Source organism: Halichoeres trimaculatus, unplaced genomic scaffold (genome assembly GCF_033239565.1).
Source record: "Halichoeres trimaculatus isolate MK-OKI-2021-1 unplaced genomic scaffold, fHalTri1.1 fHalTri1_scaffold_23, whole genome shotgun sequence".
Classification (NCBI taxonomy): domain Eukaryota; kingdom Metazoa; phylum Chordata; class Actinopteri; order Labriformes; family Labridae; genus Halichoeres; species Halichoeres trimaculatus.
In genome coordinates this window covers 17,428,292-17,451,697 of record NW_027437201.1, presented here as the reverse complement: position 1 = coordinate 17,451,697, position 23,406 = coordinate 17,428,292, and the positions used below count along the sequence as shown (strand labels likewise).

Here is a 23,406-nt window from a genome sequence, read left to right as displayed (position 1 = left end):
TGCACAATGTGATGCACATAACTGCAACAACATGCTTTTAACTGTGAGACCACCATCCTGTCTGGACCAGGGATGCTGACTGGGAGTGAAATGAGGCGAGAAAAAAACAGAACAGGAGAAGGAGGAGGAGGAGGAGGAGAAGGCCATAACGAGGGGAGGAAGGTTTGCCATTGGAGGTGGAGGTTGTTGGACTCCCAGTTTGCCTGGCAACAGTGGCACAGAAAGTGGGATTAGAGGCAGAGAAGTGTGGCTTCATTCAGCACAAATTACTGTTAGATGAGAACGGGAACATGAGGACTTTCTGAATCCATTAACGCTTCACACTCAAGGCACTGGGGATTGGATGAACTCATACTCTGCCTCATTTTCACAATTTCTGTCTGTGCGTTTTTAAGCAACATAAATCTGTCAGCTTTGTTGTTTTTTAAGAATAAAACTCGATTCAACCGTCAAAGCTTTTGGAAACTGCAAAAATGTATTTGGGATATTAGAGTTGAGACTTTGGGTGTGGCATATCACATTTTGATTGACATCTCTTTGGCCCCACCCACTGACGTGGCACAGTTGCAAGTTGGTGCAAGCTTATATCACACCAAAACAAAAAGGAAGGGTGCACATAGATGGAAAAATGAATCTACTAAGAATGCATCAAATTGCTTATGCTACATGCAAACATTTTAATAGCTGTTGTATTATTTTTCCTTTTATCTGTCAATTTTCACTCCTGTCCCATCCCACTCCCACAAAAAAATAAAAAAAAATCCCATCCCGATCCTTGAAAAATAACTCCGACTCCCATCCCACTCCCATCCTGCTACCATTTTTTCCGTATTTTAATTTTAGGTGATACATTAAATTGGATTTGATTTTTTTAGATTACTTTTGGCTTCTGGGAAGTCTAGTTCTTTTCACTTTCGTTAAAGTGTAGGTTTATTGGGAATCAACTACAAAATGGCAAAACGTGTCACATATTATATTTTATCTTCCTGATTGGTTCAGGCTCCCGTCTGCTCCTGTTAGCTTTTTATCCTGTACCATCCCAATCTTGTAATTAATAGTAAAGTTGACTCCCATTCCCATTCCCGAAAAAATGTCAGCCTCTACTGTCCACACTCCTTCTCGCCCACTACGCTCTGCTTGTGAAAGACGCCTGGTGCTCCCAGCCCAGTGTGGCTCCAAATCTCTAGCCAGACTCTTCTCCTATTTTGTACCAAAATGGTGGAATGAATTACCTAACTCTATACGATCCGCAGAGTCCCTTCCTATTTTAAGAGATGTCTGAAGACTCATCTGTTCAGGGAACACCTGTACACTAAAGCTGACCCTTCTCCTCTTTGTCCTCAGGGGTAGAAAGAGTCAGTCGGTCTAAGACTCAGCTCCTATGATTTTTCAGCACTACTACTGAATGTTGTTGAAGATAAATGAAACTGTAAACTGTAAGAAGTTCCCATACTTCCCAATCCATTGATGAGCCCCTTCTTGTTCTTGTTTGGGCTGTGAAACCTCAAACCGGTTGACTCCTGGTCTGGCTCTGCTGATTCAGTTGGTTTGTTGTTGTAGTCAAGATAGAGTTTGTTTTATTTTGAAAGTCACTTGGTGTTTTCAGGTAATTTCCATACACAACGTCCTGACGGGCTCAATCTGCTTTTTGTTACATTCATTTGTCACAGCTTCAGCAAAGAGCAAAGAGCAGCAACGAAGCGGATCCAGTGTGAGTTGACACACTGAGTCGAATGGAAACCTCTCTGTTCTGGTGCCATGATGGAGCTGGACAAGAGATGCATTTGTTGTATTTAAGCTGTAAGACTTTTCAAAATACTTTATTTTAAGGGCCAAAGTGGCTTTGGTTAATAGTGTTTAGTTCCTTTGCTCTCTGACCTTGCAAACCCGTGCAATCCTGGACACCTTGGTCTGGCTCGGGTAGGCGATCTGCTCCTGACTCTTCTCCGTGAAGAAGAAATAGATCTTGTCATCGTCGCCGATGGAGCTGTTGATGCTCTCCTTCAGCAGCACTGAGCCCACAAAGTCTGCCTCTGTAAACACACACACACACAGACACATATACCTTAACACACATTTTATCAGAGGATGAAGCTTTTAGGTTTGATTGCATCGCCACAATAAGCCAGTTAGAGCTGCAGCGCTCCTTTGATGTGATTTTCATTCAGCTGGTCGAGCGGTTTTTGTTGTAGCAGCAAAATGTGATGGGATTAAAATGTGTAAAAGAGTTTGGTCTATCTGAGGGTTTAGTTTAAGTGACTGCTTCCTTGTGATTTGATGTGTATTTACCCAGAAGCCAGCGGGTGGGAGCCTCCTCTGTCCTAAGAGTGGGGAAAGGGAAGTTTCTGCGCACGTCTGGAGAGCTGCGAAACTCGTACTGAGACGCTGTGAACATCTCACCGTCTGCAACAGACACCGGTTAGTTCAGGATTAATGAGAGCAGAGATTAATGTGGAGTTTAAGAGATAACAGGTTGAAATCTGTCAAACATACCTACGAGCAGGCCTGTGTATCCCTTCGCTGGGTCATACGGACACCTGTCCCTGCCCTCGTCAAAGCCTGAGGAGAAGCTGAACCGCTCTGCATCCTGACACAGAGAAAAGACGAAGCACACTTCATCGTTTCATTATAATTCAACACCAGCGATGAGCGTGCTGCAGAGGGATCACAACAGCTCTTACTATATAAGCACAAAGAGGTCTGAAGGCGTTTGTTCCACAGGTGTACAAGTGAGTCTCATTGTAGCGCTGCAGGAAGCGGATGTGATTGTAACACTCCGTCTGTGGAGAACGACAAAGAAAGAAAGTTATTTCTGGCTCTACAATAGAGAAGCTGCAGGGAACAGAAGCCACTCAATGCACTCCAGGAACCATTTTACGCCAAGATTTAATGAATTAGTGCAATTTCTTTCTGGATATCCAGAAAAGAAGAAGAATTTACAGAGGATTATACTCTTCTAAGCAATCTCCACATTACAAAAACAAGTTTTTCAGTGAAGTTTTTCAATTTAAAGTCATTAAATGAAGAAAATAAGCAGCAATAAATGCAGCTGTGTACCTTGTTATCTCTTCCTTTGTTGAGACACTGTTTCTTCTGCTCAGGGGAGGCATCCCAATCAATCTGCACACAATGGGAGGTTAATAACAGCGACAGTTAGCTCAATAAATAAAGAGAAAACAGATAAATAAGAGAACAAAAATAAGTTTTTATAAACGTGAAACAGACAGGGAGCAAATGGAAGGACTAACACTTAATTTTCTGGCTCTATCCCTGCGTGTTGACTGTTCACAAACTCCTGAATAACCGCCTGGTGCATTTAATCCGATATCCATAAAAATTGGAGGGACACAATGGGATTTGTTCAATCTGCTCAAGGCTATTATTAGTTTGTCCTCCTTTAACACTCAGGAAACGAGTGAAAACTTGTGAAATCCGGTTTGCCGCGTCTTTGTTGTGTTACGTCTTGGCACTCACTGTGAGGTTTGCAGGTGTGGAGATGTTGGAGGTGTTGAGAGCGTACAGAGCTCCACGTCCACCCACGTAGAGCAGGCCGGCCTCCTCCTCCAGCAGGAGCGTGCTGTAGTTCTGGGAAGAGCTGGTGAAACGGGTGGTGCCCAACAGACCTGTGGACACACAAAACAAGATTTTATTTACCTTGAGTTTAATTTGATTAATGTAACACAGTGATCTATATCAAAATGTCCTCTTCATATTATTTTCATCCTGATTGTGGAACACTGGACCAACTCTGTACTCTTGCAAGAGTGCTAGAGGGGGTATGGGAGTTTGCTCAACCAGTCCACATGTGCTTCTGGCTTTTATCCTGAGGGGGGAAATATGGAGTTAATGGTCTGTTGTTACTGGCTTTGTGATCTCTTTTGATTTGGAGCAAGAGTTTGGTTCACATTGACGGCAATAATTCAAACTTGATCCCAGTCAGTGTTGGGCTCCACTAGGGTCCTCTGTCACCAATTCTGTTCATTATTCTTATGGACAGTTTCCAGGCACAGCACAAGGAGTCAGATTCGGGGGTCTCAGGATCCCATCCCTGCAAAAAACCTAAAACCTTATCAAGTGTTTTTGTCTTTTTTTTCAGTAGCAAATGTCTTTTTAGACTTATTATGAGCCACATTCACCTGACCAGTCCTAAAAAATGTCGTATTTCAAGTTATTTAAAGACAAAATGAAGCCTAAATTGCATGTAACAAATTAAAAATCTGCCAGTGGAACAAGAGGAAACTTACTTGTATTAAGACATTATTCTACTTTCAAGCAAATTTTTTTGTTCCATCTGCAGTTTTTTTTAAACTTGTTCCAAGCAATTCAGGTCTCATTTTTGTCTTTAAAGAAGTTAAAACGTGACATTGATAAGTTTAATGTGGCTCATATCAAGTAACCTGACACGCCAGACGGACAGTTTCATATTTCCGCCACAGAATTATTTCACAAGTCCATCTGGGTAGCAGCTCTTCCGATTTGTTTTCAGAGGCAGGACTTTAAAAAAAATCTGCAGCTGGTGATTGGACGACCGTTCTGATTAACACACTCACCACGGACCAATCCACATCAAGCCACGGTATGACGTAGCTTATGTGAGCCGATGCTTCTAAGAAACAATAGATAAACAACTACTGAATCACGAGAAACAGCTGCAAAAAAGGGGTTAGATAACAGCTTCCGTTTTTACAAATTTAACGTAAGAATCAAAGGAACGCTGACAAGTACGAAAGTCTGCTGACGTCACGTCTGCTCCCACAGCTCCCGCCTCTCTTCCCTGATTGGGCCGGTAAGAATTTAGCTGAGTGAAATCGTTGGTCATTGGAGCCTGGCAAGATGGACCTGCAGGAGTTCAGAAACTGAATCAGGCAGGTCCGTCTGCTCTGCAAGGTTACATATCAAGTATAACAAGGAATTTTTTTCTTAAAATAAGACGAAAACACTTCAGTTTTTTGCAGTGAACACTGACCTCCAGCTCACACTGGGCCAGTTTGCAGCTGAGTGTGAAGAAGCCAGGATGAAGATCAGCACCTCGAAGTATGAGGACACAGTTGACCAAAGAGTGGACTTCCCACTCTGGGTCAGCAAAGAGTCTTTGCCCCAAAAGGAGAAGTTTAAGTTTCTCATGGTCTTGTTCACGAGTAAAAGAAAATGAGGTGACAGATTGACAGATGGTTCGGGACAGATTCCACAGTGATGCTGTCACAACACTGGTGCGTTGTGGTGAAAAGAGAGCTGAGCCAGAGGTCAGTCTACGTTCCAACCCTCATCTATGGTCACAAGCTGTAGGTAGTGACTGAAAGAACAAGATCATGAATCAACTGAAATTAGCTTTCTCTGCAGTAAAGTTTGTATTACTTTAAAATCAGTCTCTTGAGATCCTCCAAAAACAAGAACAACTGCATGTCCTCATTTATTCATTCATTTATCTTCATATCAAAACTTCATCAGTGACTTGATTTTAACATGACACCATAATCATCCTGTCATCATCCCAAAACAAAGAGCATTTTCCCTTTCTCTTACTTTTAATATGCATCAGAGATCAGCAGCACCAACCCCATGTGCATCAATGACTTTTTAACGAGCTGAAAATGTCAGATTTCAGACCTGCTCTCTCATTTTGCTTTGATGTAACCTCTAACAGTCACGACTACATCTGCAATCACATAAATCAGGAACTCAGTTTCAGTTTGGGCTTAATCATATTTAATGACCTCCAAAATATCTGCTAATTTTTGGTTGAATAGGTATTAATTATCTCAACGGATTGAAATCTTTTTTTCTGGAGATAATGACATCATTAAATAAACATATTGTGAAAAATATGAGCTTTGTTGTTTGGAGAAAAGGGAATAATTTGCCTTATAAATGGAGACTGAAGAAGAAAGCATTTTGGCTTTTATAGCTCATGCTGCTTTCCTCTTTTTGAGGTTTTTGAACTTTGCTTGCATTTGAAACTCATGTGTACGGACGCATTTTAAAAGTTAGTCATGTTTTGTTGAATAAAAGATGATTTTTTTAGATGTTAACACCATGAAACTAACATTTACTAGTCTTGTTTTGCAGCTCTATTTGCAGACTATAAAAGACAGATTTGTATAATCTTGATTTCACACTCAGTGCAGACTCCACACGCTTCAAATGAGCAAGCTTGGCGTGACTGCACGAGGGTGAAACTGAACAACACGTCAGAGGACGGGGGGTCGCTGGAGTGCTCAGTGGGATTGAGGGGATGGGGGGCACAGGGGAGGTGAAATTTTAGGGCATTCAGCAGGAGTTGTGGCCTAGTAATGCCAAATCGCATCAGCAGTGCTGCCACGCCATCATCACTCTGTGTGTGTATGTACATGTGTGTGTGAGAATGAGTGCGATGGGGGGGGTTCATACAGTAACTGGGCCAAATTAGGGTTAGCGATGCCACTCAGCAGCATGTTATTAAAACTGAAGTGGATGTTTTTTGGTGGCTGATCTCCTTCCTCGATGCAGAAAAACTGTCTGTCTGAAAATGTAAAAACGAAGGAAAATATTTGAACACTGAGTCGGATGTAGCGCCTCAGAAATGGGGGCAGGTTGCTCTGCTGCTGTGAGACAATAAAAATGAGGGCAGTGTTTTTTCTCTGGGTCTGGAGTATCAGTGCTGAAGTATTTCTGCTGCAGCTCTGAAAGTTAAATATAAAAGATATTAACGTCTGATCAGACAGAAAAGAAAAAAGCCACATGTGCAGGAACAAGAAAAGCATCATTAGCCACACACTGAGAGATATGAGTCAGCAGATGTGCACATTAATACACACATTATCTCTACTTCACTCTTTCTTTCTCTTGGTTGAGAGCTGGAGGCAGCGTGTGCCAGCTCGCAGTAATAAGACATCCTATATTTGTCCCACACGGATCGATTCACCGTGGTGTAGGGGGCCGCCATGCTTGTCCCTGTTAATCTGTTCTCCTGTTTGCGCAGAGAGAGAAGGATCCAGGGCAGCGGAGAGGGCCGAAGGGATCACAGAGCTCTGAGAGAAGCTGAATTATTGTTATTTCACAGTCTGCAGTTCGTAAAAGTTGGTTTTTAATTAGATCAGGGTCGGTTGCAAGTCTCAACAGAAAGAGAGTGATTTATGTCACTTCTAAGACAAATCACTGCACGTTCCTGAAATCTTTGGTTAGTATTCATGAGTTTAGGGCATAAACTAGTCTAGGAAAGAAATGAAAGTTTTTGCAGGTTGACTCATACTTAAGAGCAGTAAAAGAGTTGTATAGATGACAATTACAAAAATAGGTGGACTTACCCTTTAAATCAGAAGCTATTCAGAAAAAGCATGATGAAAATATCTAGCTGGCTAAAAATGCTGTTCATGTGTTGTATCTGGGCTGCAGTGCATCCAACCAGCTGGGGCTGTAGCCTCTGTTAATGGATACTACCATATTGTGAAACACTCTACTACCATGATGTAAACAAGTACAGGTGACAGATCACATTTCCCTGTGGTTTGTCAGCACAGTGGTGCCTTGACTTATGAGTTTCATTTGTTCGGTGATGGAGCTCGTACTTTCATATTGCATTTTCAAAATGACCCAGAGCACTGTTTCCTTCCACTAACGTGTTCGCAAAAATCCAGTACAAAATATATTAAATGTCCCATATTGTGCAACTTTTCTGAAGTTTAATATGGATCATTAAATGGTAGTAATATGTTTTGGTCCAACAAGCCAATAAATCAAGCACAGCAGCATTGTTTCCAGGCTCTCATAGCCCCTCTGTTCAGAACGCTCTGATTTAGTGGGCGTGGTCTTCATATGTAAACGAGCCACCGCTGATACCGCCCCACTCTTTCACGTCACTGAGAGCGGCGCCACGAGCTCTGAGTGCACAATGTTAAGAAAACAGTGAAACTCGTTTACCGTAACATTACAGGCTGAAACAACAGGCTAACCCCAGCTTAAGTTAGCATCTTGAAGCTAACACAGAGACAAGGGGACGCTGAAGAAAAGCTCTTACATCTGCTCCACAGCACACAGCATTTAAAATACTCACATTTCCAGGGTCTGAGGTTTGTTGGTGGATGGTTGGTAATGCGCCTGGATTCAGGACCAGTCTATTCGCTAGCCCTCTGTTGTACTGTCCAAAGTTGGAAAAGCAGTCGGCCGTGAAGTGACTAGCACACACATGCACAGTTTTACTGGGTGTAGCTGGCACATTTCCTTGATAAATGAACTTTAGTCACTTAGTGTTGTCTTCTTCCGAGATGGGAAGCTTGTGCACGGAACCATGTGGCTGTTTACAGCCAAAAACAGAGCAGTGATGGTTCTTCAACTTTGGCATTCTCCTCCCCGCTGCTGGAGAGAGTGGGCGGGGAGGGGGTTTGGGGGTATCTGCTCCGGTGGACCAATCAGGTCAGACTTGCTCCTGATTGGTCAAAAGAGGAAATTGCTGACATCAGCAAATCCCCAAAATCCAAATGGCTTGTTTTAGGTCAGGATTTTACATTCAGAAGCACTACTAATTACAGGTTTTGTCATGAAATATGGGCTGGGAGGAAAGCCAAAGACCCACAAATTTTGCTAAAAGGCTTAATAAAGTGATTTTTGCATAATATGGGACCTTTAAAAACGAAAACCCATTATGAACCAGACCCCAGTTGTTCACATCCCTTCCTACATTGAATACACTCCATTATGATTTTTAGCAATTTTGGGAGATGACACTTCTGTATTTAGAAAAATATGTGTCAAATTTTCTTCTTTTTTATGGTTTGTTGAACTTTATAGCACTTTGTTTACTTAGTCTGGACATAAGTCTTTACAATTTATTTAAATTGCTGGGGATATTAGAGTTGTGTTGATCTTTACCAAAAGTTTTTGTAAAAAATGACACATCATGAAAAAACGTAAAGCTATGCTCTGACAGATTTGGTGTGGTCCGTTTCAAAGGGTAAAGACTGATTTACATTTTGGATGGTACCAAAGAGAGGCTGCTTTGTAAGATTCATCCTTGCCCATCTAGACACATTTGGCATGACTCATGACTGATGCGTCCTCTTTCAGCATAAAACATTAGATGAATTCTCAAACATAGTTTCACTTTGAGGAGTAAAAGGTCTGTTTGGTAAAAAATGTCCAAAAGTGTCCCTGGACTTGTTCCAAAATAAAGACAAGGAGATAAACACTCACTCCTCTCAGCTTTGACTCACCTACACTATCTCCACCGCAGCATTACTAATGTTTTCCCCGCAATAACTCACGATGGCCGTGATGATAATGAGGGTGACAGCATGTCCCTCGCTGGGGGTTGATCTTGCGTAATGACAACATGATGAAAACTGTTTCAGAGTTTCCCCAAACATCACATGGGAGGCGTTTTCCTCCCCCACATGTCAACATGCTTGTCTGGCTGTCACATGGACACGCCGGGTGATGACGGCGGCTCTGCGAGCGCCCGGCGACTCTCCAGAAGACCTGGCAGAGATTGAGTCAGACTGTGGTCTCTTGGTACGCCTACGATCCTTCCTGCCGGTCTTTTCTTACCGGTTCTATCACTGACAGCCAGACGACCGTGTTAAGTCTCTGAGTGGCCAATAAATGAGTTGTTATCGTGTTTGTTCTTCATGCCTGTCCACCTGATTGTATCACCGACAGGTGGGAAAAAAGACACAGCAGATACACAACGCCTGCTACATCAAACCGACAAAAGTTATAAAACACAGACTGAACAAATCTTTGTTTTATGATATTAAACAAAGCACCAACTGCTTTCTTTGGTGATTAAAGAGAAATAATCAAGCTTGTTTGCTTTGTGGGTAATTAGAAAATTTAAGTATTCATTTAGTCTGTTTTATAACCAGCCCAGAAAAGGCTCCCCAAGGCTCTCAGAAGAAAAGAGTTTATTGGTTTTATTTCTGTATTCCAAACCTCTACGTATGAGAGATTTGGTTGTTATGTTTCAGACTCTAAGACTAGACCAGACCAAAGAACTCAACTTTCCTAGATCACCCTTAACTCTGCTGCTTCTCACGGCTGTGACAGGAAAACAAACAAAACTTATGTAACTCGGTAAAAACCAGGGAAGAAGACGGTCGTGTGACTGTCACATAGTATTTCTCAGAGGCTCAGAAGTCAGTGAGCAACAAGCAGCTCCTCACACACAGCCAAATGTCGGGACATGCCAATAGGGGGGCCTGAATTCATCTGAAAGGTTCGGAGCTCCTGCTGGGAGTCACACAGCCCAGAGGCCTCTGGTCTACACACAGGTACACACACGGAAAACACACACCAGCGAAACAAGAACATCAAAGTTTGCAAAGAGCTGAGAGACTGTCACATAAACATCCACCTCATCTGAATCATGCAACGCATCCTGTGAGATTATATTTAAAGGGACAGTTCACTCAAACACAATGATAGCCCAAAGCGACATAAAGCAGCCCATTACTCATGAGTAACTGGAGTGAGTGTAAGCCTTGGATTCTATCTTATAAAAATAGAATCAGCATGATACAACAGGCCGATGAGGTCCACGGTGACGAGCAGAATGTCCCTCAGCCCAAGGCAGCCGGAGCCCTGACCTTGGATTCAGACCTGAGTATGTCAGGACAGTTTTTGGGCAGGGCTTGTTGTCACATTTTGAAACACCTGATGCTCTAAATTTGCAGTCAGATGCATGAAAGAGGAGAGCGATTGTTCACTTCGGTCAGGAAATCAGTGCAATCACAGCTGTGCTCCAAAAGCCAATCCCTTGACTATTTGAGAGGAAATAAGGAAAGAAATTGGTCCTTTTACACACATACACACACACACAAAAACAAACACAGAACTAAAAGCTTTTTCTTTGTATGGTAAACTTTAATCTTACAAAGAATCCATCCACAGTGACTCAGTGGGTTTCCTGCCTAATGTGACCTCTAACTTTGCTTTTAAGGACAAAAATGATGATACCTTAACTCGAAATTTCATCAAATACACTAAAAAGAGTTGTTCAATTTTTCTGTAGTCAGAGGTGTTTACTGGCTTACTGGTGTTTACTTTGATGGATATGCAATGCTCAAGTGGCTGCATCTTGCATCAGCTCCCTCTTCTTTGTATTTCTTTTTCTTCTATTTTTTGTCATCTTTGCATTTGGAGTCTGTAATTACTTTTTTATACCTTATTTTTTGGTTATGGACACCAAACTGGGCATGTCTGCAGTGGTGTTTTTAACTTTTTTGTTCCCGTGTTTGTCGAGAGATTTTACGTGTAGCCATGATCGCATTGTTTACATATGAGATCAGCTGTTAGCAGCCTCTAGCGTGTCGATGCTAACAGGTGCAAGGCCTGATGTTTCCCAGTGAGCTGAGATACTGCGGTGAGAGCTAGGAAGAGGCAACATCGACCTGTCCTTCCATCCTTCCAACGTTATGGGGAATGTAAGATCTATCTCCAAGAAGAGCGACAAGCTAGCAGTGCTAACCCAGCATTAGAGGGAAAACCAGCAGAGTGGCAACATGCTATTCACAGAGACATGGCTAATGGAGCTAACACTGGACACCATCACTACATGAGAGGGATTTCACCTGCTGTTGGTGGATAGGACAAAGGAGAATGAGACTGAAAAAAGTGGTGAGGAAGAACAGATCAGTCTTGGATCCTGGAGGTGAAAAGTTAAGGCCAAGCTGTATTCACCTATTTTCTTATGGATATATTTGAACTTTACACTTTCTTACTTTTTTTTTGGAGCTGTGACTCCTGAACTTCCCTTCAAGATCAATAAAGTAGATTCAATTTTTTTTCTATTCTATTCTATTCAAATTAAGTGCTTAAACCCTCAATGGGCAGCAGGCTGTTTGGTCTTGGATATAAACACAGAGTCTTGTAGTTTCTATGAGTGGTTTCAGACCTCAATACAACAGTGTCATAGCTGTAGTCCTTTTGATTGACACCTGATTTGACCAATTGGGTCGATCTATGGTCTTTCTATAGAGAGACAGCTTTGATTTCATCTCTGCTCCAAAAAAACTGGCAACCTCAGGTCTTCAGAAATGAAGCTGGAAGTACCATACACTGCAGTACCTCAAACGTCCACTAGGGGACCTGCTCCAAAGACACTAGAGGCCACACACACACTTGTTCAAAGAGCGGATGCCCAACAAAAATACACGTTCCAGCCTCATATCACTAAAAAGAATAGTTAAACAATAATAATAATATTTTTAGTTTTAAGCTCCACTTTTCTACAAGTGGGGCTTGGTGGTGAATCTTCTATCTTGTTTAATTAAATAAGGAAGAAAAAGCAGGATTTAGTCACAGTATTCCACTTGTTTCTTCCAAATTTTAAAAACTATGACAAACAAGAAAAAAAAAACTTTTATCAGCATTAGCAGGGCCATGAACGTGTTTAGAATCTGAGATAACAGCCGTATGTTAACATTGACCTACTCCTCCCTGAAGCCGCTATTTTCTCTCCAAATACAAGACACACACACAAACACACACACTGTACCCTGTGCTTTGCTGCATAATCAATGAAGAAAGTCAACAGAGCGCTGAGGTGTGCCAGAAGCCTCTCAGCCTGCTGCTTTCTATTTACTGTTGTCATCCCACATGCACATGTCCCTGAGTCCATGTGTGTGTCTAAGTGTGTGTTCAAGTCAAACTTTTTAGTGTGCACGTTCAGGAAACATCACTCGATGAAGAGATGAGGGCAAAACAAGTGCTCTCAGAAACATCTGTCAGGTTTCCACACGTACTCTCTTCACCTTCATTTCATCCTTCATCTGTCTCCTGAAGAGAGTGAAGACATCAGTGACTCAGAGGATCTGTATGTGTGTGTGAGTGTGAGTGTGTGTGCACAAAGAAGCTGGGTCTCAACACTGAGCCGTCACAGGTGGCACGTCCAGAATGTGTACACTCCCGCTCAGACATATTTGAGATCCTCCATGTGGGACTCAAGATGATCGCAAATCCACTTCATACTTCATGTGTTTGCTTGTGTGTGTGCGTGTCTACCACATTCGTCATCGTGTGTGACTTCCTGGGTGACTCACCGACCACTGGACGCAGTATAGGGACCATGTGACGCCCACACACACATGAACACAGGCACGTGCTTATAAAAAGATTTGGGAACAAATGCTGGGAGGAAAGGCTGACTTAACGTCTTCGGACAGTGTCAGAACTGTCAGTTGTTGTCATCTCTGTTTGCATTATATAAGCAGCTCTTCACGTCTTTAACAGCCTCTTGAGTCAACGCACATTAATGTGGATTATATAAGGAATTATACACAATGGTCCCTTCCCTATGGAAAAAAACATGAGGCGGGGAGCTTGAGTTAAATACGTGGTTTAATGCAGTGGTGTGCACATTGTTTTTGAAGGGCAGGGGGAAAAGAAAAAGGCACAAACAGCACGTTCTCCCACTGAAGAGGGCACTTTAGCACCCTGTTGTCTCCCTTGAGGGCACTTTAGCGCGTTCCAGCTCTAAGGCAGGCAGTTTATCTTGTTTTATCCATACAAGGAGGTTGTGTTATGCTAACCAGGAGGGCGCTAAAGCATGTTTTGAATCCCAGGTGGGCACTTGAGCGCTCCTAAGCTAGCAGTTTATTATGTTTTCACAAGCCAAGGAACAGTTTAGTGTTCGGCCAACCAGGATGGTCTTTCAGTGCATGCTTTGGCTCCTAAATGGACACTTCAGTGTGTTTTGGCTCCTGGGAGTGCAATTAGCAGGTTTTAGCACCCAAAAAGTCCCTTTAGCGCACATTTCAGCCCCCAAGGTGTCAGTTCAAGCCATGTTTTGGCTTGAACTACATGATAAGCAGGCAGCTTATCATATTTAAACCATCCAGGGGGCAGTTAGGATTTTTTTGCTAACCAGGAGGGCACTGAAATATTTGTTTTGGCTCTCAGGTCAGCACTTTAGTGTGTGTTTTGGCTTCCAAGAGGGCTTCTAAGTGCAGGTTTTGGCTCCCAATCAGGCACCCTGGTGAATGTTTCGTCTCCCAAGCTGACAGTTTTTCATGTTCCAGCCAGCCAAGGATGCAGTTAATTATATTATAGAGCATGTTTCGGCTCTAAAGTGGGCACTTTAGCACAGATTTTTGCCCCACAAGCAGGCAGCACATCATTTTTCAAAAAGCCAAGGAAGCAGTTTAGTGTTCTGCCAACCAGTAGGGTCTTTTAGTTCATGGTTTGGCTTCTAAATGGACACTTCAGTGTGTTTTGGCTCTTGGGAGTGCGATTAGCACTTTTTAGCCCCCAAAAAAAGTCCCTTTAGCATTTTTTGCTAATCAGAAGGGCACTAAAGAACGTGTTTTGGCTCTCAGGTGGGCACCCTAGTGTTTCGGCTTCCAAGAGGGCCTCTAAGTGCAGGTTTTGGCTCCCAAGTGGGAACTTCTGGACATTTTGGTTCCAAAGAGGGCACAAAAATGTGTTTTTGCTCCCAAAAGGACACTGTGGTGAACATTTTTGCTCCCAAGGGGGCACTCTGGTGAACGTTTTTGCTCCCAAGCTGGCATTTTCTCATGTTCCAACCAGCCAAGGAAGCAATTTAGTGTTCTGCCAACCAGGAGGGTATTTCAGTGCATGTTTTGGCTTTGAAATAGGCACTTCAGCACAGAGTTTGGCTCCCAAACAGGCAGTTTATCATGCTTTAACCATCCAAAGAGGCAGTATGGTCTTTTGCCAACCAAGAAGGCACTTTGGCATGTGTTTTGGCTCAGGAGCTGGCACTTTAGCGCACCTTTTCCAGCAACTGCACCTTAAACTCATTTAATGCAAAGGTTAATGTAAGCATTAGAGGAAGGATCCAAGCTTTAAAGTGTGTGTTTGACCAAAAATCTGCACATTTTTCTGAGTTATCTGATGGTTTTAAGAAAGAGGAACCCCACAGGCAGACATGTCAACTCAGCTCTTTGTGAATAAAGACATCAGCCACAGCCAGAGACATCACCTGCTAAACACTACGTTTGAAATGCGCTGTGTTGTTTACCACATGTCATAAGATGACAAAAACAATTCCTGTAACAGAGCCAGGGGCAGAGCCAAAACTTCCATAATACTTTTTTTAAAACCTGTGAGACTAAAGAATGAGACGAAAGACAGCCAAGACTTTCATCTCCACGAAGGAAGCCAGCTCCGCACATACGGCACACAGATACTTAATCGGAGTATCATCAGCGAGATCCTGTCAGAATCTGAAGCATCAGAGGAGGATGAAATCAAAGTACTGCGGAGATCTCGGTGGATTTCAGGGTCCAAAGCAGTCATTTTGTCACAGGGAGGAGAGGAAAACAAAGTGTGTCTTTGTGGTGTAACAACGCTGTCACCCAGCCGCGAAAAGATTTAGCAAACCATCGAAAGCAGCTGCGCTCAAGCCTTTAATGTGAGCTCGTAATCAATGCTTTCTGTGTTGATTCACAGCTGCTAACGCTGCTGGCAAAGACAATAATAGACTTGGCTGCACTGGAAATGAAGACAGTGGATGACCGCCAATGACTTTTGTCCTCGTTCCTCTAATTACAATACTGGATGAAGAAAGGTCGCCATTTACGAGTTGACAGGGTTAATTACCGCCCTCACATCAACTCTCCAAACCTCTTTTTGCCTTCTCAGCTTATCAAAGCAGCCGACACAGACGACTTACAGTGCATCAATATTTCACAACAACATTACTTCAAGTCTGGTGGCAGACGCAGGGAAGGAAAAAAGACGGTACCCGACGGGGGAACGGGAGAGTTCAGAGCACAGTCAGGCATTTATCCCACCTCTGGGAGGAAACAACAAGCCCATCTCATAAACACACAAACAGACACTGTTTAGGAAAGATGAGTCATGGATCATACATCTATTAAAGAAACATAACCGGGCTCAACTCCTGTTTCATTTTCCAAACTGAGTTTTAAGGGAGTCTGTAGTTCCTGAAGAGCTTCGAATTTTGGTTCAGTTTCAGCATCCAGGGACATATCAGATGTTTGGCTTGCAGGAACAATGCTCTCTACTTCCTAATTTCCACAACCTTCAGACTAGGGATGCAACGTTATATTGATAAAACCGATAAAAATCGGTTGGCAACTAGCTGAAGGTCCATTACCACCACCTACTGACTGGAGTGTAGATTACCTGGGCTGCATGCATCACATGTAAACAGATCAGCGTGATGGAGGAGAAGCCGAGCCGGCAGGTGGGGGAAACAAGAAAACACATGAAAAATGGCAAAGCCAGAGAAAGCCATTCATCCAAAAAATGCCAGAGTTTGGGATTATTTCACACTCAGTAAAAGCTCACGGCGTGTTGATTGCAATATTTGCAAGATGACCTCACATGGCACGGCCATAGACTGTATATTGAGTGGACAGCGTGGTTCTGCCATTTATCGTTCTACGGTTTTGAAGCCAAATTACTGTTGTCTCAGGCGCCACAATTGTAGCAGTTTGGAGCCAGATTCTGCGCAGTAGAGACGATGAGGGATTCTGGGAGAATCTGAGTGGAGCCGGGTGACAAAAATAATTATTTCTTTTTCTTTCAAGAGTCTAATCACTTCCTGACTCTACCTCCCGACACGAGAACGGCATCTGTCAATCATTGTGAAACGTTGCATAAAGCCTCGTTTTTAACCTTGTATTACTAATGAAAACGAAACTTTTCAGAAAAAAGAGGACTTGGATACAAGACAGCCAAATAATATCTTTAAACCACCGCAACAATCGGATGTGAGAAACATTTCTACGAGGTGTAATAATTTTTTAAAGTTTGACCACAGCCCATCTGGAATGACTGGAAAGCCGTATTTTTAAACCTATACTGCAGCCAGCCACCAGGGGGAGCAGTTTTTGTGGAGACCTCACTTCGAGCCAAGCAACTGGACGTCCATTTTTTTTACAGTCTATGGGCACGGCAGGATGACTGCGATGATCCAGCTCTGAAAACACAAACATGTTGGGCTCATCGATGACGAGCCGGGGAGCTCAACAGCAAGGTGAAGAGCTACAAAATCCCACATACACTCCTTTTATATGTTGTGAAATGCATGGTATGTCTTTTAGGAGTCATTTTGTCTAAAATCGTCACCCCGTTTGAAAACCACGAGGGGTTCATCAAACCAACGTTAGCATTAGCGTTAGCTGCTACGGATAGTGGTAGGGCAGAGGGGGTGTACTGTTTGACCTGCAGGTGAAAAGATTGAGGACTTATTTTTATTTATTTGCCTTTTTGGCCCACTAAGTTCTTCATCTGAAGGCATAACACTTTATTTTCTATTATTTTGCCAATACTGTTGATTCTTTAAGTGACAATAAATTCATCAATTACTTTTAAATTTAGTCATCAGAGTAACTGATGACTAAATTCAGACTCAAATCTACAAAGTTATTTCACTTATTGTTGACACCACAATGTCACCAACTCCAGCTTCATTCCTGGATGTTGCACCAAGCAAAACAACAGCTTGTTTTCTTGAAAATACGACAAGAATCTCAACACTAAATGGGTTTCCTTTGAGCATTGTTGACTTTTCTTTCTACTACGTGGATTTCTTCTCGCCAACCTTCAAAGTTTCTGTCACTGAAGGTGCAGAAACTGATTGTCACTTTCCTTCTCATAACTCTGAGCTTCCCCCTGATACATCTCGTCCTTGTACGCCCACTCACACAGGCCATCTGCACAGCATACTGTAAATTAATGAGCGTCCCCTCACCTCAGATGAGAAGCAGAATATAAATCCTCCCACAGTCTCCCACAGGTAGTGACACCCACAAACATCCATCTTTTTTTCATTTACACTTCCGCAGTCCAGTCTTTTCTCTGCACGCCCCGAGTGGCGCGTGTCACCACAGGGAAAGTGACAGAGGTTGTATGTGAGCAGATTTTACATGATGTGACTACATGCATGCCCTATTACCCCCCCTCTGTCACACATGGAGGCTGATGAAACGCATGCTGACACACGTGCACACTCTGCACTCTCACGTGCACTCACACCCCGTCGCCCCTCCCCGTGTGGTTTGAAAGTAGGTCAAGGACGACTCTCGAAGAGGGCAGAGAGAGAAATAAAATCGGAGATGAGAGAGTGACGCTGGCTGCGGCACAGAAAGAGTGCCCGGGGTAAGCAGAGTATGTATGATTTATGATGTGGGGCAGAGCTGGACTCAGAGATGAGTAAATAAACAGGCGGTTTCCAGAAAGGGCAGATCTGTCTGTGATTCACTACAAACTTACTCTATGAGCTCTAATGAGTTATTCATGCTGCCCCATTTAACAAACCGTCCAGAGTTAATCCAGTGTGTGCTCCCCACTTAGTTAATAACTAATACTGCACTTTTATGAGTCAGTGGAGGGGTTCAATTACAGCTTTGTAGTACTCAAGACTTGGATTTGACTCCACTTGAGTCCTGATTGTCAGGAGCAGGTATGCTCAAGGTTTCTGCGTTTCAAAGGACATTTTCTTTGATGAACAGCCAGTGAGCAAGTAAGAGTAGCACTAGACAAAGCCAAAAGCAAAGCAGTAAGAAGCTAACAGAGTTTTCTACACTAAACCAGTTCCAGTCTGACAGCAGGTGGCGTCACCAATGACGCGTCAGAGCTCCCCCAGTTTTCACTCTGCATGGTGATGGCTTCACAGAGCGTTGCCCTGTTGAAAAACCCAGTTGTTACCACACAGACCAGGGCCCTCAGTCATGAAGGAGGCCCCCTGCAACATCTCCAAATTGCTGGTCGCCGTTTGACGCCCCTGACCAACCTGAAGCTCCACTGAAGGAAAAAGCCCCCAGATCATGATGGCGCCCCCTCAAATATATCAGTTACGTTGAAGCCAAGGTTCAGTTTTTTCTCCTCAGAAAATCTAACTTTCGAATGTCTCATGTTTGGTGCTCTCTGAAAAAGTCCTAACAGGTGAGTTTGTGGTATTGAAGGAGATGGTCGTCAGATGGTTATTGGGCTGCAACATTAACGACCTTAATTTGGCACTAGGATCATCCTGTGTCTTGACGGACAGCCAATCAATTTTTGTTCCATAACCCTCAGGATCTTTGAAGAAGTTCAAAATGGCTGCCTTACTGCATCCAACCTAGGCAGTGATAGACCATGTTCAAAGAGAGAAAGCTTTTTAGCCTTTGCCAGCAGGAGGTCATGAAAGAGTAAATACCTGACAGAAAATCACATTGAATCCACATTTTTGTGCAGATTTTGTCCTTTAAAGGCTGAGATCTTGAACTTTTGATCAGCTGATTAATGGCCTGTTTCATTTTAATTGTTGTTTTCAATAGTTTGTTTTTCTTGTCTAGTTCCCATTTCTTCTTTTTGACTTTTAAACTCTACTTAGAAACTTCTTAAGATCCAACAGAGCAAAATGTTGATTTGTGTATTTTTAACTGGTCTTTACATTTTGATCAGGTGTGTATAGTTGTTACGTCAGAGTTAGACGTGTGAACATGTTGTGCAGCAGCCTTAGAGGCAGTGCTGTGTCCGTTTGTGTATTTTTGCTTCAGGGTGTTATTAATACTTTTTAAATTTCCTTAACCGTACAAAAACTCTGTTCTTTCTGAGGCAAACTTGGACGTTGTTGCAGAACATTTGCACAACTTTCTCCTTACAGCAGACGGCAAACTTCGAACTCCTCTCCAATTTGGATCAGGGTAAAGCAGCAGACAAACAGAAGAACGTGGCGTCTCTGTTATTTCCTCTTCTCTCTGAGTGATTGTGATTCAGGACAACAAGCATCACATCCTCCATTCACCAGACCATCATCTTACTGCAACACTCAACTCCTCACACAGAGGAGCTCTGCTGCCAACATGTTCACTCCACCCCTTCTCTAATAATACTCCTCCTCAGAGGACTGGAGACGAGAGGAGAAAGGTGGAGAAGAGGTAAGAGCAGAGCTTTGTGATCCGTCTGCTGCTGCTGCTGGGTTTCCCTCCTCGCTGCAGCTGCAGTGTTAGCTTTTACTGCAGTGATGAGGGGAGAGAAAGGGAGGGGAAAGGTGAGCTGATAGGAGGAGAGGAGGAAGGTGCTGATGATGAGTGTAAATACTCACTGTGTACTAAAATACACAGATTCAGCAGTTTTTTTGCACAGACGCTAATCAGATCCACTGTGCTCAGGTTTTCTTTTTATGAGGCCTCTTGTCTATTGTTTCATTAGGAGTGTTTGCTGAGCGCTGTGATCTAGGACAGGGCTTAAGAGAGACGATTAATAACTCTGAGCGTGTAGGAGCTGTCTTCAGGGCCAACTTTCTGAAATGGTGCCACTTTTTTAACGCGCAGGGGACAGAGGAGCCTGAGTGGCGTCAAATAAGGCAGTAAGGGGAGCGTTAAATGGACGTTTGCTCTGTCAAACAATCTTTGTCTCACCTCCTGCTTTATGCCATAGGAAATTCAGTTCAGCCCTCACCTTTCATGAAAACAGTCGTCCTGGGAGTGACATCAAGGTCCAGGGACGGGCTGAAGGGGAAGGCCAACAGCTGTGACATCCTGGTGAGGAGCGTGAGGAGTGTGAGGAGCAGCAGCAGGGGCTGCACCGACCTCTGGTCTCCCATGTTTTACACACAGGTCTTGATCTGAAAGCAGCTTTGATTGCTCTAAATTTATTGAACACACAAATCAGAGCAGGGGATGTGTGTATATTCAGGGCAGGGGGGAGCTGATTGCAGACTCTGATGATCCTCCTGCTGGGAAGTCTGTGAAGAGACAGAGATTAACAATAAATATGATGAAGAGAGAAAGGATAAAGCGAATCGACAACCTGATTTTGAAACTGTGCATTAGCTCCTCACACCATTACAAAGTGCATTACACAGCTTTGGAGATCCCTCATAAGGACTTTCCTGCCCACCTGACGGCACAAGCAGAAAATTACCCACAGATACGCATCATCACGCTCTGATTACAACCAATTAGCAGAAGTGAATGAGTAAAGTGCTGTAACATAAAAGGCCATTTAAAAAGTTAAGTAAGTTAAATAATGCAGCCTGATGATGTGATACAGCAACACACATCTCCCTCTCTTAATTAGCTGTGAGCACACCGGCGCAGCATGACAGATAATCTAGAGATTAGGCCCCAAGCCATCAGCTCAATCTCTGCCTGGCTGCCCACTCTCCGGCTCTGTCGCTGATCAAAGGGTCAACGCTGTGAATCCTGCACCGCCACATTGTGACACTGGAGAATTCCCAGCTTAATCTCCACGGCGGCTGCTGCTAATCACTCCCAGTTTGAAACACAATGAAGCTAATGACCTTTCCGCTAGCGGTTTGGGTGCTAATCTTTGAAAGCAAGCTATAAAACGGCAAAGTGAGAGATGAGATGGGGAGAAGGTGTAAAGGTGCAGGGATCCCCTCACCTTGTGATTATCCGTACTGATTCTCTAAAGCTGGCTCTGCACAGTTTAACATCTTTACTTGTGCTTCAAAAAATCTATCCTTGCTCATCCTGAATAGGCTAGAAGAAGCTTAATGCATGATTCAGTGAAGTGAGTGAAAGCTGTAATCAACTGAGGATGACTTAGAGACTGTCGTGTTGTCATCTGAAATCCTTAGGATGCAAAAAATGCACCAGACAAAACCTGACAGGAAACGTTAAGTTCAGTTTTTTGGTCAAACATCTGGTGCAAAGGTCATGTATGATCACACGAACCGCAAACACAGCAAAACCCATCACTGAGCTTCCCTCTGAACTTTGAGCTACATTTCATTATCTGTATGAGCTTCTGAATGCTTTCAAAAAACTGAACCAACATAAAAAGGATTTTGTTCCTTTGCTAACTCTCCAGCTCATGTTTCAAGCTCTAAGCTTCAAAACAAACCTTTGATGATTTCAACCAAATGCAGGTGACACATTTTGCTATCACAACATGTGATGCAAAACCAGAGGAACAGAGCTTTAATTCTTGTTTAATGACTGCATAAAACTTCATAATCTCTCCTAAAGTCCCATCTGCTAGAAACAGAGAACAACAGATCCACCAGACGCGGGCATGTGGGTGTGAAGCCCTTTGGTGTGGTATTGTCAGCTGCTGCCCTCACGTAACCCACAGCAAACACACCTTTCTTTCAACGCATCTGCATTTGCATCATGTGTGTGTGTTTGTACTGTGTGTGCCACATGAGCTGGCACAAGCGCTGACAGGGTGCTCAGTTTCCTCCCCGACGAAAGCAGCGAAGCTCCAAGAGGGAAAGGTAAACAGGTCGGCCTTGGCAGAAGCACGAGCAATGCGTCACACGTGACGGGAGGAATCGAACAGAACAGCAGGCGGTGTCTGGGACACCTTTGACTCCACAAAAGACGATGTGTTTCTTCCTGTTCATTGATCCACAGAGCCGGGCGTGAAACACATCCACTGTCACTATGTTGACCAAATTCTATGATAGCTTATCAAACATCCTGCTGGCTCATTGAATTTGAAAGGTTTGCGAAGAAAAATAAAGATATCTTCCAGCAGAAATATTCATCAAGCAGGGTGGATTGATTTACAGAATACCTAGATTGATATTTCTGCTGAAAGATCAATAAAACCTGTGTGCTATTTCTGTATTTCCCTTCTTCAAAAGCCACAAACACTTTGTTACCTTTGTGTTACAAACATCAACTGATTAACACTGAAAGACTGTAACTAAATGTTGAGACTGTGTTTTATGTGCTCTGGTATTTGAGATATTAAAGCATTTTGTTCTCCTTTTGCCTGTCAATGCGTCAAACCGCTGACACAGAGCTGAACCATGAATACAGAAATGTACAGAAATATTTAAACAAATTTCACAGAGGAGAAAAACGTACTATTATAAGGTTTATTAAAACACCTTGTCCTCCATTCTCCTGACCAAGATCCTCCTTCACTGACTGTCAACCGTTCGTTTTTACCAACAACTGCACCTCGAAAACATTGCTCCTCTAGCTCGAGGCATCCCCCAGGGTTCAGTGCTTGGTCCCGTCCTGTTCATCATATAATTGCTCCCCCTTGGTAACATCATCTGTCATCATGGCCTTTATTTCCACCGCTATACCGATGACATCCAGTCCTACATTTCCACTAAATCCATAACCACAGACAAATACTCCACAATCATTACGGGCTTCTCTAAAATAAAAACATGGATGCATACAAACTTCTTATAATTAAACTACGACAAATCTGACCTCATAATCATCAACTCCAGTCCCTCACAAATCCCATTCTGAATTTTAGTCTTACATATGTTTGCAAAATTTCAGGAGTAAGTTAATAAGTTAGTAAGTTAAGTTTATATTGAAAACTCTCTATGGGAAAGTTTGAGAATTTTCAGTAATTGATATTTACTGCATTTACCCAGTCATATACATGTATAAATATTTTTTTGAATATTTTTTTTATTAGTTTTCTGTTGAAAACAGGGTTAATATATATTATTTAATATGTTAAATAATAGAACAAACATTTTTTCTTAAACAACACAAACATGTATATAAAAAAACAAAC

At 42.9% G+C, this 23,406-nt stretch overlaps 1 protein-coding gene across 1 annotated transcript in view; it reads right to left on the bottom strand.

Annotated features, from left to right (window-relative positions):
• sema4gb (sema domain, immunoglobulin domain (Ig), transmembrane domain (TM) and short cytoplasmic domain, (semaphorin) 4Gb) overlaps positions 1–23,406 on the bottom strand; it is a 42,070-nt gene that overhangs the window by 16,088 nt on the left and 2,576 nt on the right. Inside the window, exons 2-8 of the mRNA XM_074662998.1 lie at positions 20,347–20,632; positions 3,475–3,623; positions 3,058–3,120; positions 2,682–2,780; positions 2,494–2,587; positions 2,290–2,403; positions 1,879–2,033 (exon numbers count right to left, since the gene is read on the bottom strand). Coding sequence (XP_074519099.1) covers positions 1,879–2,033; positions 2,290–2,403; positions 2,494–2,587; positions 2,682–2,780; positions 3,058–3,120; positions 3,475–3,623; positions 20,347–20,491 — 819 coding nt within the window. The 5' untranslated portion in view covers positions 20,492–20,632. The remainder of the gene's footprint in view (positions 1–1,878; positions 2,034–2,289; positions 2,404–2,493; positions 2,588–2,681; positions 2,781–3,057; positions 3,121–3,474; positions 3,624–20,346; positions 20,633–23,406) is intronic.